The following is a 14624-nucleotide window of genomic DNA, read 5'->3' on the forward strand; positions in this document are numbered from 1 at the left end:
CAAGGAAAACGTGCACTTCCAAATCAACTAACTTGCTTCACCTGGTTAAAAGTTCGGCTGCACGATAACAAGAATGTACGGAGGGAGAAAGTCACTGTGGTGAAAGAAAAGGAGGCACAATGAGCATATGCAACGACTCAATTGAAGCAAACAGTATAGGATATATATATATATATATAGTCGGTGAGAACAGATATACAAGCGCGCATGCACGAGCACACGCCTATGCCATTTGGGCACTTGACGTTATACACACAGTACAGGAAAATATCGTTAATAAACGGGACATTAAGGAGCAACTTGAAAAAGTCAGACACCACGAGACAGGAAAGAAAAGAAAAGTGGGGACACCTCGACACTACTGGTGTGTCTTTCACAAAGGCAAAGGTAACAAAAGGAAGAAACCTAACGTACAAAAACACGAGGGTTGCTCCACAAGGTCACATAACTTGAAGTCAGTACACTCCATCAGACTGCGAGTAAGGGAAGCATGATTTTACAAAATCCTGAAAAATTTATCTTACTCTCCCCTTCGTTCAGCAGACCAGCAGCGATACCGTGAGGACTAAGAATTGCTTCGGCCATTCCTTCGCTGATCGCGGCACCAGCAATATGATTACACGCCTCCACGAGGGCACTGCGTGTCATCATATGCCCCGAATCTGCCACACTAGTAAATACGCTGTAAAGGCAGCCCTGCGCCATTCGCTCACGCCTTGCGGGTGACGCCCACAAACTATCTAAAACACTGCATACATCCTTCAGCGTTACGTACGACATTTCCGAAAGGGGACGTCCAACTGTCATTAGGAAGGCATCGCGAATTTCGCGTAAGCTGAGTGCACTTGGTCTCTCCCCCACTTTACCGTCTCCCATTGAATTAGCCGATGGAAACAGTGCGTAGAGTATGGAAAGTAGGTGCTGACGCGGTATGCGGCCGCTATCATCCTCGTCCCAAGCTATGAAAAGGAGCGAAGCCTGCTGTCTTTTAACCTCATGGAAGGAAAAAGTCCAGGTAAGAGGAGTTTTCTCTGTTGATTTGGTGGTCTTAACCTTTTTCGCTTTTCCCTTCTTTATTGTACTGTTCACCTTTGCGGTTTTCATTGTAGCGTACAGACAAGCACACAATCCTTCCCGTCCCCGCTTCCCTCACTAACCGAAGCAACAAAAGCAAATGTCAGATATGAGGGGGAAAAGGTACAACGATGCGATTATTCCCATTTTGAAGGAAGTATAATCAAAAAAGCTGCACCGAAACAATGCGACGGCCATACACTAACGCGCATGGATTGCAAGCGCCTCAAAAAGTGGGCCAAAAAAACACCAGTCGTGATTAAGTTAAATGTAACTGAAGTTTGAGATCCCAAACGGCAATTGCTCTTCCTTTCTATATTCCATTCCTTCACCGCCTGCTCTCCATCCGGTCATCTTTCCCAGAAGAGCATCCACAAAACGGATCCTTCCACACTCACACACACAAACACAGGCACACAATCCAGCCAACCAAAAAAGACGTGATAGACTGCTATTTCCCTTCCTTATCTTTTCCCCCCTTTTTAAACAAAAGTGATTGACGCCGCACCTCTGGTGTCTTTAACTATTATTTTTTCGCGAACGTTGTTGCAACGCTCGCAATTGGTGCATACACCTGTATTATGTGAGGTACCCCGTTTCCGTCGGTGGCCCCACTGTTGTGACTTTGACCTCTTCGCACCCCGCTGAGTGCCAACTGCAACTACTCATCTCCTTTTTTTTTAATCCATGCAGGAACACACCCGCAGCCACTCGGACGAGAGAAGCGGACGACACAACCAATGAGTAAATGTCGGTGGCTTGAAAATATACGGAAATTGCAAGTTATTTTAACGGTTTCCGTCACGGCGTGGTTCATGACACGAGTCCAGCGGAGCGAGCTCGAAGCCACGACATCAACAACTGTTGCTCAGCATTGTCAAAAATACCGGCACACGCTTTGGCGGTCGCTGTTGCACAACCCTCACCTCGCCCCGTTGCCGCCAAAAGGATGCGACCAATAGCCGTAACCTCCAAGGCCCGTGCCACCTCCAGCTCACTTGTGCCCTCCCTCTTTATCTGAAGTAAAACCTCGCCGTCGTGTTGTTTTGCTCTACGCGCAATTTGCGTAAGAAGATCCTTACGCAATTCCTCCTCCACTAGGCAAACAACTCCTGTTGCAGACATCCAGGCATCTGGCGACGGTAGCTGCAATAAACGCTGGACCAACTCTGCAGGACCCAATACAACATTCTTCGTATCCGGCATCAAAAATCGCTTTTGTGCAGCTACCACCGCCGTATCTAGTTCCAAACCGTAATATGACGAGGAATTACCGGATCCAGAAGCAACCCATGCAAGCCTGGACAAAGCCAGGCAACGTGAACGGTGCGTAACTAGATCGTCGCCGTAAAGGAAATAAGATGCCGATGATGATGAAGGTAGTCGTGCACCTTCCTCGACTAATGAGTAGAAAGCTTGCGGCCTCATCAACCACAACAACTGTGGCGCTTCCTTAGCAAGGAACTCATCGCGCGCAACTGCGCCCGCTTCGTACTGAGGAAGAAGTTCTGGTAAGAGCTGCAATTCCCATTCGCGGCGTTGGGTCAACAGCGTGCGGAGGGCAACCTCGAATATTTTCGGGTTTCGCTCACAGTATAGGCCGAGCCTATCATACTTGCCGCTAGGTTGCAGTGGGTTCTCCACTGGCTCAGCAAGGCAAAATGCGGAAACAACATCATCAACTACAAAATCTAACGCGAGTTCTTCGCATAAACGGAGAACACACGCCCCCACAGTCGTCTCAGTAGGGACCGGTGCGCCAAACGGGTAACCAAGTGGTTCTATCAGGAATGGCTCACGGAAGAGAGTGCTGCGCATGGCACTCGCGAAAAAGGTGGGACCACCTTCTGAATGGTTACGAAATGTGAAGTGAATGATCACAGCAATGAAATCCAGCAACCGTAGCTGGTCCTGCACAGGTACTAACCAAGACGAAAGCTCTGACGTATTCATCTTTTCACTTAACGGGTCAGCTGGTGCCGACATAGTTTCCATTTCAGATTTGCTCCACATCAACGAACCTGCCAGTGCATCTGAAAAGCACTTCGCGGCACTCGACAAGTGAAGCTGAATGCCATAATCACTCGCATCAGAACTTGTCCACATTAATGCTCGCACATTTTGGGGAATGGGACACAAACTCTCAATATCCTCACGAGACTCATCAATTGCCCGGGCTACAAGAACAAAGACTGATGCGACCGATAAAGCATCGTCGAATTTCGAGCGCCTGTCAATCAACACACTGCCCTGAGTTTCATGGAGATTGTCACAAAGTACCTGTAGCAGCTGACTTAGTCGACTTGGGTCCCCAAAGACGATCTCCGCAGAAGTAGCCTGCGCACACATTGAGTTTGCGCTGGAGAGCTCACTTCGTGCTTGATCTGCAACGCAATTGATAGCTCTCCGCAAAAGCAGTTGGCACCGTTCACGCTCCACAGCACTGCGCACCAACCGTCGGTAGTCTTCCACCGAACAACTGTCTCCATTTTGTGATAAGTTAGCCGCGAGCAGGGAGCTGTTGATGTTGTTACTACCTGCAGAAGCAAGTTGATAGAGTGGTGTCATTACTTCGAACCCCTCCACTGTTGTGGTTGCAGATGATGAACAGTGGGTTGTGTCATTCTGTAGCCGTCTAATGGCAACCATTACCAGAAGCGCCTCCTGCATCGATAGGAGTCTGGCAATGGTTTGCGGTTGAAGGCGAAGTGCAATTTCCTTGTGAAGCAGCACAGTCAGAAGGAAGCGACGGTGTTCTTGCTGCCTCTGCACTACGCTATGGGTTACGTGCATAATAATGTTGTCATCCTCTATATTGAGGTCAGCCCGTGCCCAATTGCCCTTGTGGGGGGTGCTGTAGAGGCAAATGGCCTCACCCGCGTCCAGAACGGCAGAATCAATGGACATCTTACAGTCGATGCGGAGGCTATCCAGGAGATTATTGAGGAGGCGAGTAACGTCATTAAGACCATCACGGCCTCCGGTAAAGCGTGATTGTTTCCATGCATCACTATTTTGTCGTATCCCGCTGCCTCTGCTGCCTCGGTCGTCGGCGGCCTCTCTAGAATCCTCCGCAGCCTCATGCAGTAACTCATCAGCTCTGGTGTTGGAGACTACTGGTCCGTTGATTCCCATCGTAACAATATGTCCATCCGGAAGAAGCGCACTCACAATAGGGAATTCAACGTTTCTCAACATGTGCACATCCTCACTGGAACAAGGATTTCGCACACCTAAATCATTGTTTAGAAACACACAGCATTGCCCCGAAAGAATGGTTATCATATGCGAAGACTCATCCAAATAGATTTTCGTGTGGTGCAACGGTGCGCTGGCCACACTGTGTGCAAGCAGCGCGATAGACTGCATACTGACCACCCGTCGCACAGCGCCCGTGCTCGGCTCCATTGTTACGACTTCCAAACTAGCATCCCAGCGGCTGCAAGAAAACAGATACACCAGGCAACACAAAGACAACGGAGTTTCGTCAAATGCCACTACGCGCCCTCGCCGCTGTAGCACCGAGGAAATGTTTGTAATCCACTTGGCTCGTATACCACCCTCTGCGCTGCCGTTATTTTTCGGGCGTCGTCGTCGCAGAGGGCCAATATCTAGGAGAAAGAACTCCGATGCTGCATTTACTGCCCATAGTTGTGTTGGGTGCTCCCCCCGAAATCGCAGCAACGTAAACTCCAGCCTGCTTCCGTCTGCTTCGTCATTGTTACTTTCCCTACTGTCCGTTGAGAGCAACCGTTTTGGTAGAAAGGAACTCCACCAAGAACCTCCAGATGACGACGTTGACGTCCGGACAGACACATTACAAGAGGTACGTTCAAAGCTAATCACGAAGCGCTCACCATCAATTTTAATTGCAACAAATATCGCGCCCGACAACGTACCCACAGCCGTCAGCGTTGCCTGCTGCTCCCTCCTGCAAGCGAAAGCCGAAACCTTAACGGGTTCATTTTCAGTGCTTACCTGAAACTCGACAGAGTGGTCAAGACTCGACACAACACCGTAATCTGTGCAAAAGGCAATTGATTCGTCGTTCGGCCCAAGTTCCGTAACAAACAGTGGAAGACCTTCACTCTCCGTAAAAAAAGGAATATGGGCGACACGAGGGGCAGTGCGGTGCCAAAAAGGTTTTCGCATATCCCACACACGTAATAGCCGCGTGTTCTCATCAACCATCCAACAACTGTTAGTACCGATGCCGGACAGAAAGATGGAGGGCCGAACAGACACACCACCAACACGTATATCGGCTTCAGCAATTGTGACAGGTCGCACCTGACCGACGGGGAAAGGACTAACAGCAGTAACAGATGGAGTTGTGAGCTGACTGACATCACACCCCAGCTCAGTGCTTCCAAGAGGAGAGCGCTCCGTACGAGCAGCCTTAGCAGGAGGAAGGAAAGCGAACATTAAATTACCCAAATGGAAGGTAACCACAATTTCTCCCGCTTCAAAGCCGTTTCCTTTATATATATATCTTCAGCTTTAAAACCCACTGAGCACACCTCACTCTCAGTACACTCTGTTCCCTGAAGCTGTTGCCTCTTCGTGTCCCTCTGTTCTAAACAAATGACTACGATTTCGTCCACAAGCCCGTGTGCTCCCCTGCGTACGAACTGCTCCACCAAACCTTAACTTTGTGATTCCCCACGAAAAGCAAAAGCAAAAGTGGTACGAAAAAAAAGAAGAAAAAGAAGGAATACATATATGTAGTAGTTTAGGAGAGGAAATTATTGTGACATAGTGTGTGTTTAAGGGGGGGGGGGGGTCGCCGCGACGGGGGCGTGCACGAACGCTGCAGTGGTTAAAACGGGGAAACTTCGAACAGTGAGCGCTCGAATTGAAGATCTAACACACACTAAACGATTGGTGGTAAAAATATCCCATATCATTCCACCTTTTGGTGGTGACATTTTCAGCCGCAGCCGGTGTGCTACTTTGTGAACCCTCACCTATGCGTATGTGTGTTCTATCAGCCCGCAATACGTCTATCTCTCCTCTGCAGGATCTCGCCCCATTTCCTGCAGCATACGCTGTAAAGGTGCCAACCACTTTTCATCCATATGACGGTGCAGTAGCATATCCTGCAGTTTGGGTGGATCACTTACAGGGTCGAATGTTGGCACGTTATCCCACTCCAATGGGCAGCACAACGAACCCGTAGCAGGGTGTACACAAAAGGGTAGCTTCAACAAGTGGTCACGGCGCGTACTCACGTGCTCATCCAACCGGGGGTACATGAGTAGAATTTGGGCAGCAGCGATCACATTCGTCGCCGCGTCTCCAAGTGTCCGCAGAACATATGTCCAGTCGAGGATATTCCCCTCCTCAAATGGTACGTTCCGCAAAAAACGCTGTTCGACATCGCGGCGTGTGCCCATTTTTAGTGCCGAAACAATCGCCTTATAGACAATTCGAGCACCCTTCGGGTGAGTAACGCGGTTTGGATTTTCCGGAGTAGAGTTGAGAAACAGCGATGTGAAGGCTGGATCAAGTACTGTGGCCTGCACATGTTGGATGGTGGGATGAATAGGTTTGCCGTTTACAAAGTCTGCCACGACTGCATGCTGTGATGCTTTGGGCACAACAACGGTAAGGTAAGATACAAGAGCTGACCGCTCGTCATCGTGCATTTTGCACGCACGCTTATCACACACCCAAAGATGAATTCCACGGCGACCAGAGAACACAGGAAACAGATACCGGAACCCAAAATCATCCTCCAGCACCTTCCGCAACACAGCTGCGGCACACGACATCCACGTCCAGCACCACCGGCATATAGATTTTCCAGTACAACAAGAACGAGAATTGTCGTAGTCGCTCATATCGATATCAAACACGAGCTCACGCTCCACCGGAACAATTGTCCCCACTTTCTGCTTTTGGTTTGGACGAATGTTGTAGACGGCCCCGACGTCAATTTTCTCCGGAAACGAACGGATGAGCTCACGACGAAGTTCCGTTACACTACTGTAACTCCTAAAGCGTGTGAAAATATCTCCCAGTAAAGTGAAACAGAATTCGCGGCGCGCCAAATATCCATCTGCACTACTAGTACTTCCCCGGCCCCCTTCAGTAACATCCTCCCCCGTTGATGGCAACACCTTAGGATCGTTACCGTTTGCAACGCTACCTGGTGGGGAAGAGATGATCTTGTCCGCATGTTGAAGGTTATATGACAACCACTGCACCACAAGGTCTACGGGATATACGAATTCGTAGAATTCTCGTAGCGATGTTTCGTCTATCATAGCAGAACTTAATATCTTCCCAATTAAGTCTTTAAACAAGCGAGGAGAACAGAAAAAATACCGGTGAGAAAAAAGGGGAAAGTGACTTTATTTTTTGTTTTTCACTCCAAAATCCGTGCGTCACCGACCTACAATGGAACGTTCCACGAGCAAAGAGGAAAGTACGGCTGACACAATTTTTTTAAAGGGTGCAAGCAAAAACAAGGCACCGTCCGAAACAGGAGGTAAGGGGAAAGTACCGCACCGCTACGAAGAAACACGTTAAATGGAAACTTCGTGAACACGCAAATAATAGCACAAGTGATTCGGATAAAGGTACATAGGAATACAGGTTATACATTCGGGTTGTGTGGTACGTAGGGAAACACAAAAAAAGATCTAAAAAGATAATGGGGATACTTGAGCATGCCAACACACCGCTCCCTCGTGCGCACCCCCCCCCTCCCTAATCCCGTTTTCTTTAGTCTTGTTCCACAGGGACACTTCATCCCCTCACCCCTTCGGTGGCGAACAAACGTTAGTGTGACACATCGCGTATCACTTGACACGACTGCAACCCTCGTGTGATTTCTGCCGCATGTTGCTCGCATCATTCAGAACATCGTTTACCAATGTTTTACGATATTTGCTCCATTTCCGTTGTCTCTCGTAGTGGATCTCAATGTCTTCACGGGATGGATATCCATTGGCAAACTCCTTCAACTGGGCATACTCACGCGCACCAAAGAGTTCCCTGCAACGATCGTAAGGTAACATGTAAAAAACACATGGGCATCTTGTGTACACACTCGCCTGTCGCCCCATTGTAGGCTGTGGAAACATAGAAAATTTATTGGTTGGTTCTAAACCGAGGGCGAATGATGTAGGATCTCCTTCGATCCCCCTTGGTGATGGTGATCCACTGGAAAGAGGTTGCAACACTTTCTGCAACGGCAACTCCCCATCTAAGGGTGCATAATCGGTCGGCGCATCCTTTGCAGCAGCAAGTGTGTTTCGCCAGTAGGCCTCAGACCGGATTTTCTCTACGTCAGGTTTCCTATCAACCTCATGACTAAGTAACCCCAATTCCCCAAAGAATTCACCCTCGCGCAACGTGGCGACCTCCACAAATTTCATAGTCTGCGATGGCAAATTGTGTTGTTGGCCGCGTGGTACTGACGAGGGAAAGTGGCCAAACGATGTCACCGATTCATTGAGTTGGCGTGACTGCCTCGCTTTTGCACCAGTAGAGGGAAAACAGGTAACACTGCCCTCATGCACTCGTCTACCGTAGCGCGCGCGACCACGTGGTAGTGGTACATTACGAACAACTACGCATTGCCCCTCTTTTATAAAGTACATAGCATCCGATTCCATATCCTGCTCAACTACCATTTGTCGCCAGGATACACGCAGCGGCACAAGTGCACGGGCACATCTTTCGTATTCTTGCGGTGTCCAGTGCGTTAAAACTTTCACACGAAGATGCTGCTGCAGAAAGGTGGTCTGTTCTTGCACCAGGCGCTTGTCCAGACGTTTGAGCACTCCGTCCATCACGTATTCCTTGTTCCTTGGGAAGCAAAGAAGTACGCAATCTGAACATGTTTGGTAGTAGGCATCCTCCGGTAGAGCTGCTAGTGTCGTCGGAAGACCAAACATCTCGTACGGTTCGACAAGTGCATCCATTGGGCATTTAAACGGGAGGCGCAGTAAAACATTACCACGTAGTAAAACGTAAACGTACCTCGCCATATCATGCCTCGCGCTACTTTTCGAAGGAGAACAACTACTGTCATCCCGTCCCTGCTCTGATGCTTCTTGCGCGCTAGTTACCTCCCTCTCTGCTTTTGGTGCCAAGTCCACATCAGAACTCCAGCCGGCGGTTGTGGCAGTGTCCTCATTTACCACCAACGAGTAGCGGTCAATGTAATCCATCGTTTCTACGTTTGCCTCGGTTTTCCGAGGTTGGTTCCCCGCAAGCACCACACCATCACCCACGTGTGCTATTCGCATCGTTGAGGACATGGTCTCTAAGTCTCTTAACGAAAGATCCTTTAGTCTCGGAATCCGCCGCAGCATATTGACGGCAAGTTCTTTGCTAGAGTCTGTGCGGTACACAAAAGGATGCTCAAGACTGCGTTCCACAGCCATCCACAACTCACGTTCCTGACGCTCCTGTTGAGAAATGCGCTCCATCGTGTTGCATGCCTTGGGTTTGGCACGTCTTGCCCCCGCAGTCGCAACTCCTGGAATTAATGGAAATTGGGTTCCTTCTGCCGCCGCAAGCGCACCATTGCATGCTCTTTTCTCCGCATTTTCCAATGCCTCATTCAATATACGCCTCTCGGCTGGTGTGAGCTGATTGACGATGCTCATCAGTTAGTGTCGCTGTGAGTGTCTATACTTAACAAAATACACACGAATGTGCGCAGGAGTTCTTGTTCCTAGTTCTCAGTTCCTGCTTCTGCAACTCCAAACAGGAAAAAAAAGGAAGTACAAAAACACTCGGTACGTAGGCGACCGTCAATACACAAACAAGGAAGAGCACACGGCGAAATATGCCACAGTAAAAAGAAAAAAAAAGAACACAACTGTTTCGTGAATAAATTGAACTTCTGGAACAGCATTCAATGGGAGGAAATCTATGAACTAATTTGTCAGAAACGATCCAACTTAGCGCCCATTTGGTATCACAAAGTAATGGAAACTTATACGACATGAACCACCTTCGCAAAACAAAACGCCGGTATCTCAAAAATATCTAGAATACCTCTTTCCTACAAAATAAACGTAAATTTACTGCACAACACACAATACCAAATAAGAAATCATCCCAAACGTCCCCCTACCAACTGAGTGACACGATCAAACAGTTTAGAAATTAATGATTGAGATTTTTAAAATGTCAAAGGGGGATTGACGCAAATAACAAACCACAACACCATGGAATTTTAACGTACAAAAAAAGCACTTGTCATTGAGCCTAACGTCAAGAAGGGTCACAGCACTTATACCTGCAAAAAGGCTGAGAAATAAATCAAATAAAACAATAACAACAACGAGAACATCAATAAAGTGCAATGTGTCATAATGAACAGTGGGCACCCAACCAATACAACCCAACAATCATCACACAAAACTTTACATCACTCACCCCAAAAAGGACCCTTTTCGGTTTTTTGAATATAGAAAATGCACATAAAAAACAAAGATATGACTAAACAGCACGACATCATTAACAGAGAAAGTGAGGTAAGAGCGAAAATAACACAGATATTAACAATTCAAGAAGAGAAATTACAAAACTTCAAAAAAAGAAAAAGTTTGCGGTCAAGGAAAAGGGACACAAACACATCCAAAACTATGCTCAATACACAAGAAAACATCTAAAAAATATTCTAGCAGTAACACAAAGTATAGAAAAAAAAATCACGATCTCAGCGGTTACGGATAACCCATCTCTCCAACACACAACCACACGTAAATGAAGCAACATCAACCCGCATATTCGGAGTACCACGACGTTTTTCTAAATCATTTACCGGACGGGAAACAAAACGCTTCAGCAACCGTTTGAACCGCCTATCCTCCTCCTGCAATAAAAGAATCCGCTCATCCTCCTCCACGTCCATAAGACTACAGGAAAAAGAACCAGAAGCGTCAACTCCTTCTCCTGCGCGTAAGCCGTCATTTTGCAAAGAAGTTCCAGCACCATATGTATTGAAGGCACCAAGTGCAAGTCCCCTCCTGTCACTATCAAATCCAGAATATAGCACATCACCAGCTTTATCACCGAAGGTAGATTCTGCAGTTTCACCAGCACTAAAAGGTCGCAACGAGTCAACTCCTTCTCCTGCGCGTAAGCCGTCATTTTGCAAAGAAGTTCCAGCACCATATGTATTGAAGGCACCAAGTGCAAGTCCCCTCCTCTCACTATCAAATCCAGAATATGGCACATCACCAGCTTTATCACCGAAGGTAGATTCCGTACTTTCACCAGCACTAAAAGTTATCAACGTTTCAGCAAAAAAATACAACCCTTTAGGGTCCTGTGTTTCAGTTGTGGTGGCATTATCCATAGATATCGCAAGCATGTCATCAGTGAATTGATCATGGAGATCAAATGCACAATCATCATATGCACACACAATATCTTTGCGGGAGGCGTCCTCTTCACCTTCAATAGCAGAAGCACATAATGCAAACCGCTCACGGCATTCATCACCTTGCAATCCTTCACGGTCCTGTGTTTCAGTTGTGGTGACATTATCCATAGATATTGCAAGCATGTCATCAGTAAATTGATCATGGAGATCAAATGCACAATCATCATATGCACACACAATATCTTTGCGGGAGGCGTCCTCTTCACCTTCAATAGCAGAAGCACATAATGCAAACCGCTCACGGCATTCATCACCTTGCAATCCTTCACGGTCCTGTGTTTCAGTTGTGGTGACATTATCCATAGATATCGCAAGCATGTCATCAGTGAATTGATCATGGAGATCAAATGCACAATCATCATATGCACAGACAATATCTTTGCGGGAGGCGTCCTCTTCACCTTCAATAGCAGAAGCACATAATGCAAACCGCTCACGGCATTCATCACCTTGCAATCCTTCACGGTCCTGTGTTTCAGTTGCGGTGACATTATCCATAGATATTGCAAGCATGTCATCAGTGAATTGATCATGGAGATCAAATGCACAATCATCATATGCACACACAATATCTTTGCGGGAGGCGTCCTCTTCACCTTCAATAGCAGAAGCACATAATGCAAACCGCTCACGGCATTCATCACCTTGCAATCCTTCACGGTCCTGTGTTTCAGTCGTGGTGACATTATCCATAGATATTGCAAGCATGTCATCAGTGAATTGATCATGGAGATCAAATGCACAATCATCATATGCACACACAATATCTTTGCGGGAGGCGTCCTCTTCACCTTCAATAGCAGAAGCACATAATGCAAACCGCTCACGGCATTCATCACCTTGCAATCCTTCACGGTCCTGTGTTTCAGTTGTGGTGGCATTATCCATAGATATTGCAAGCATGTCATCAGTGAATTGATCATGGAGATCAAATGCACAATCAACTTTTGTAGATGTACTGCGTATACGTGTTTCGTTGGATTTGTTATTTGTTTCCGCTGAGTTATTTTTTGTGCTGTTTTCATTGTCTTTATCCGATATGCCTTGATGATTGTTTTCTTTGATTTCGTGTGAATATTCGTCTTTTTTTTTCTCTTCTATTTTTTTTTGTATTTTTTCTTTATTTGCATCTTCGTAAATTTCTTCTTTTTGTGTTTTATTTGTGTTTCGTAGTATGTTGAACATGGCGTTTACCTCGTTTTCCATTATCTTATCCCTCTCGTGCTCCTCCCTGCATATTATTCTTTGCTTGTAGTTTTTCCTTTGTTCATGTGTGTTTATGATCCCCTCTCGTTCTGTTGTCTTTATTTTTTCTGGCTCTTCATCGTCTGCCTTTATGTGTCGTTTAGTTGGTGATTGCGTTGAAGCCATGTCCTGTGTTTCGTTGAGCGTCGTTGGTGTGGAGTGTGACACTTTGTCGTTTTTCCATAAAATATTTATGAGTTCGTATATTTCTTGATCCATCGCCTCATCCAAGTCGGAGTCCCAAGAGTTCCATAGAAGGAGACTCTCATTGGTGTTAGATTTTCTAACTGGATATTTTTCAGTTGGATGTCCTTTCTCATCTATTTCCTCTTTCTTTATTCGTGCAGCGTTTAACATTTTTAGTGCCAATCTCATCCTTGTTTGTAATTTATGGATTGCAATGGCGTGTTCAAGATACATTCGTTGACGTTGTGCTGACTCTTGTATACGCAGCTTTTCAGTTTGTAGCGGATACGCGTAACTAATCCATTCACCTGGGTTTATTTCCACCGCTGGTTCCTCCTCGTCGCTACACTCGCCGCCATCAACCTTCCTCGTGAGGTTGCGCCTATCGACGCTTTCCTTGCTAACTATCAAGTTGCGTCTCTCCTCCTCCTTCTCGATTACAGCATGTACATTTTGTAGTGCTAACCACATCTTTTCTTCTGCATCTAACCGCTGCTGATAAGCTTTAACCTGAAGCACTCTATGTGTCATCATTTTTTGAATTAGAGCGGAATACGCTTCCATTTCTTCTATGTGGAGTTCATGCCGTGCAATGTCCTCATCGTGCTGAACCCTCCAACATGGGGGGTCAGTTGATACTTCACGCCGGCTCCTCTCTACACTACCCTTCAGGTCATCTGTGACGATGTGAGCAATTATATCAGCAGCCGGAGAAAGCGCAGGACTCTTAGAATGGCCTCGCCCCCTGGGCACAGACACTGTGTCGCCGCTGAACAGAATAGAACCGAAGCGACCGATAGAGGTTGTTGCACTCATTGGGTGAGCACGTGCTGCTTTGAACCCCTGTCCAACCTGCCCACCATAAGAACGATGGAAGGCGGAGTTAAGCCTAATGGGAGAAGGAGGGTTCTTTTCATAATACCGCGATGCAGACCGCGTGTCAACATCTTCCCACATCCCCACAGTACTGGTGCGAGAGACGCGATCTTGTGGAGCGGAAGGGGGTGGGGATGACGTGAAGCTGGCTACGGTTTTGCTCTCCAAACTATCCCTTCTAGTCGCCGCACGCTTGAGGAGCCCTGCAGCCCGCGCTAAACCTCCACGGCGTCTCGATGGCGCATCCGTATTTCGCGATCTCATCAGAAGATGCGCTGGCAACTAACGAAATGCGGTAGTTGTGGAAACACACCCACGTACTTGGTAACCGTGATAGGCGTTCAGTCTTGTGCAGATGAGTGACTAATATATATATATTAGACAGGAAACTTGAAGGTAGATGTGCTCCTGGCACCTTCACACTGAGGGCAACTCAAATGACTAAATTCTTCTTTGTCACCGCTGCTGCTTCCTGTGAATACCTGGTGTCTTAAGGCAACCAGCGTTGCACGTAAGTGAAACTTCTTCCAATTGCTTTCCGTGTCTCTTTACAGCGATATTGCGTCGCTCGTTATAATACCTAAAGTCACCTCTGCACCACGGAATAACACTCACCAACGCATAAGACGTTGATAAGGGAGGGGGAAAGCCTGGCACTTGTCGCACTTTCACGCCGCAGCGTATTGACCTGTGTCCGCAACAGGTGGGTTCGGCTCCTATTAAGCGCTCAAAGAAGAACTTCCAGGTAAACGAACGCGTCTACAAAAGTGCGCACGAAGACGGTGATACTGTCACGAAAAAAACAGAAAGAGAGAAGATTCACACCTCC

The 14624-nt window shown here is 47.2% G+C and overlaps 5 protein-coding genes across 5 annotated transcripts, besides 2 other annotated features; all 5 read right to left on the bottom strand.

Moving 5' to 3' along the window:
- Positions 1-14624: part of a sequence feature (sequence corresponds to BAC RPCI93-22O10) that runs on past both edges of the window.
- On the bottom strand, positions 469-1104 carry Tb927.7.2290 (hypothetical protein, conserved; the record flags this gene model as incomplete). The annotated part of the gene is made up of 1 exon (XM_840759.1): positions 469-1104. One exon carries the CDS (start codon positions 1102-1104, stop codon positions 469-471), a length of 636 nt encoding a protein of 211 aa, XP_845852.1.
- Positions 1888-5499, bottom strand: Tb927.7.2300 (hypothetical protein, conserved; the record flags this gene model as incomplete). The annotated part of the gene is made up of 1 exon (XM_840760.1): positions 1888-5499. One exon carries the CDS (start codon positions 5497-5499, stop codon positions 1888-1890), a length of 3612 nt encoding a protein of 1203 aa, XP_845853.1.
- Tb927.7.2310 (DNA primase small subunit, putative) lies at positions 6078-7343 on the bottom strand (the record flags this gene model as incomplete). Its single annotated transcript, XM_840761.1, has 1 exon — positions 6078-7343. One exon carries the CDS (start codon positions 7341-7343, stop codon positions 6078-6080), a length of 1266 nt encoding a protein of 421 aa, XP_845854.1.
- On the bottom strand, positions 7881-9698 carry Tb927.7.2320 (hypothetical protein, conserved; the record flags this gene model as incomplete). Its single annotated transcript, XM_840762.1, has 1 exon — positions 7881-9698. The coding sequence occupies one exon, from the start codon at positions 9696-9698 to the stop codon at positions 7881-7883; it is 1818 nt and encodes a 605-aa protein (XP_845855.1).
- Positions 10760-14059, bottom strand: Tb927.7.2330 (hypothetical protein, conserved; the record flags this gene model as incomplete). The annotated part of the gene is made up of 1 exon (XM_840763.1): positions 10760-14059. The coding sequence occupies one exon, from the start codon at positions 14057-14059 to the stop codon at positions 10760-10762; it is 3300 nt and encodes a 1099-aa protein (XP_845856.1).
- Positions 12570-12656: a sequence feature (T-rich).

The sequence above is a fragment of the Trypanosoma brucei genome, chromosome 7, assembly GCF_000002445.2.
Source record: "Trypanosoma brucei brucei TREU927 chromosome 7, complete sequence".
Classification (NCBI taxonomy): domain Eukaryota; phylum Euglenozoa; class Kinetoplastea; order Trypanosomatida; family Trypanosomatidae; genus Trypanosoma; species Trypanosoma brucei.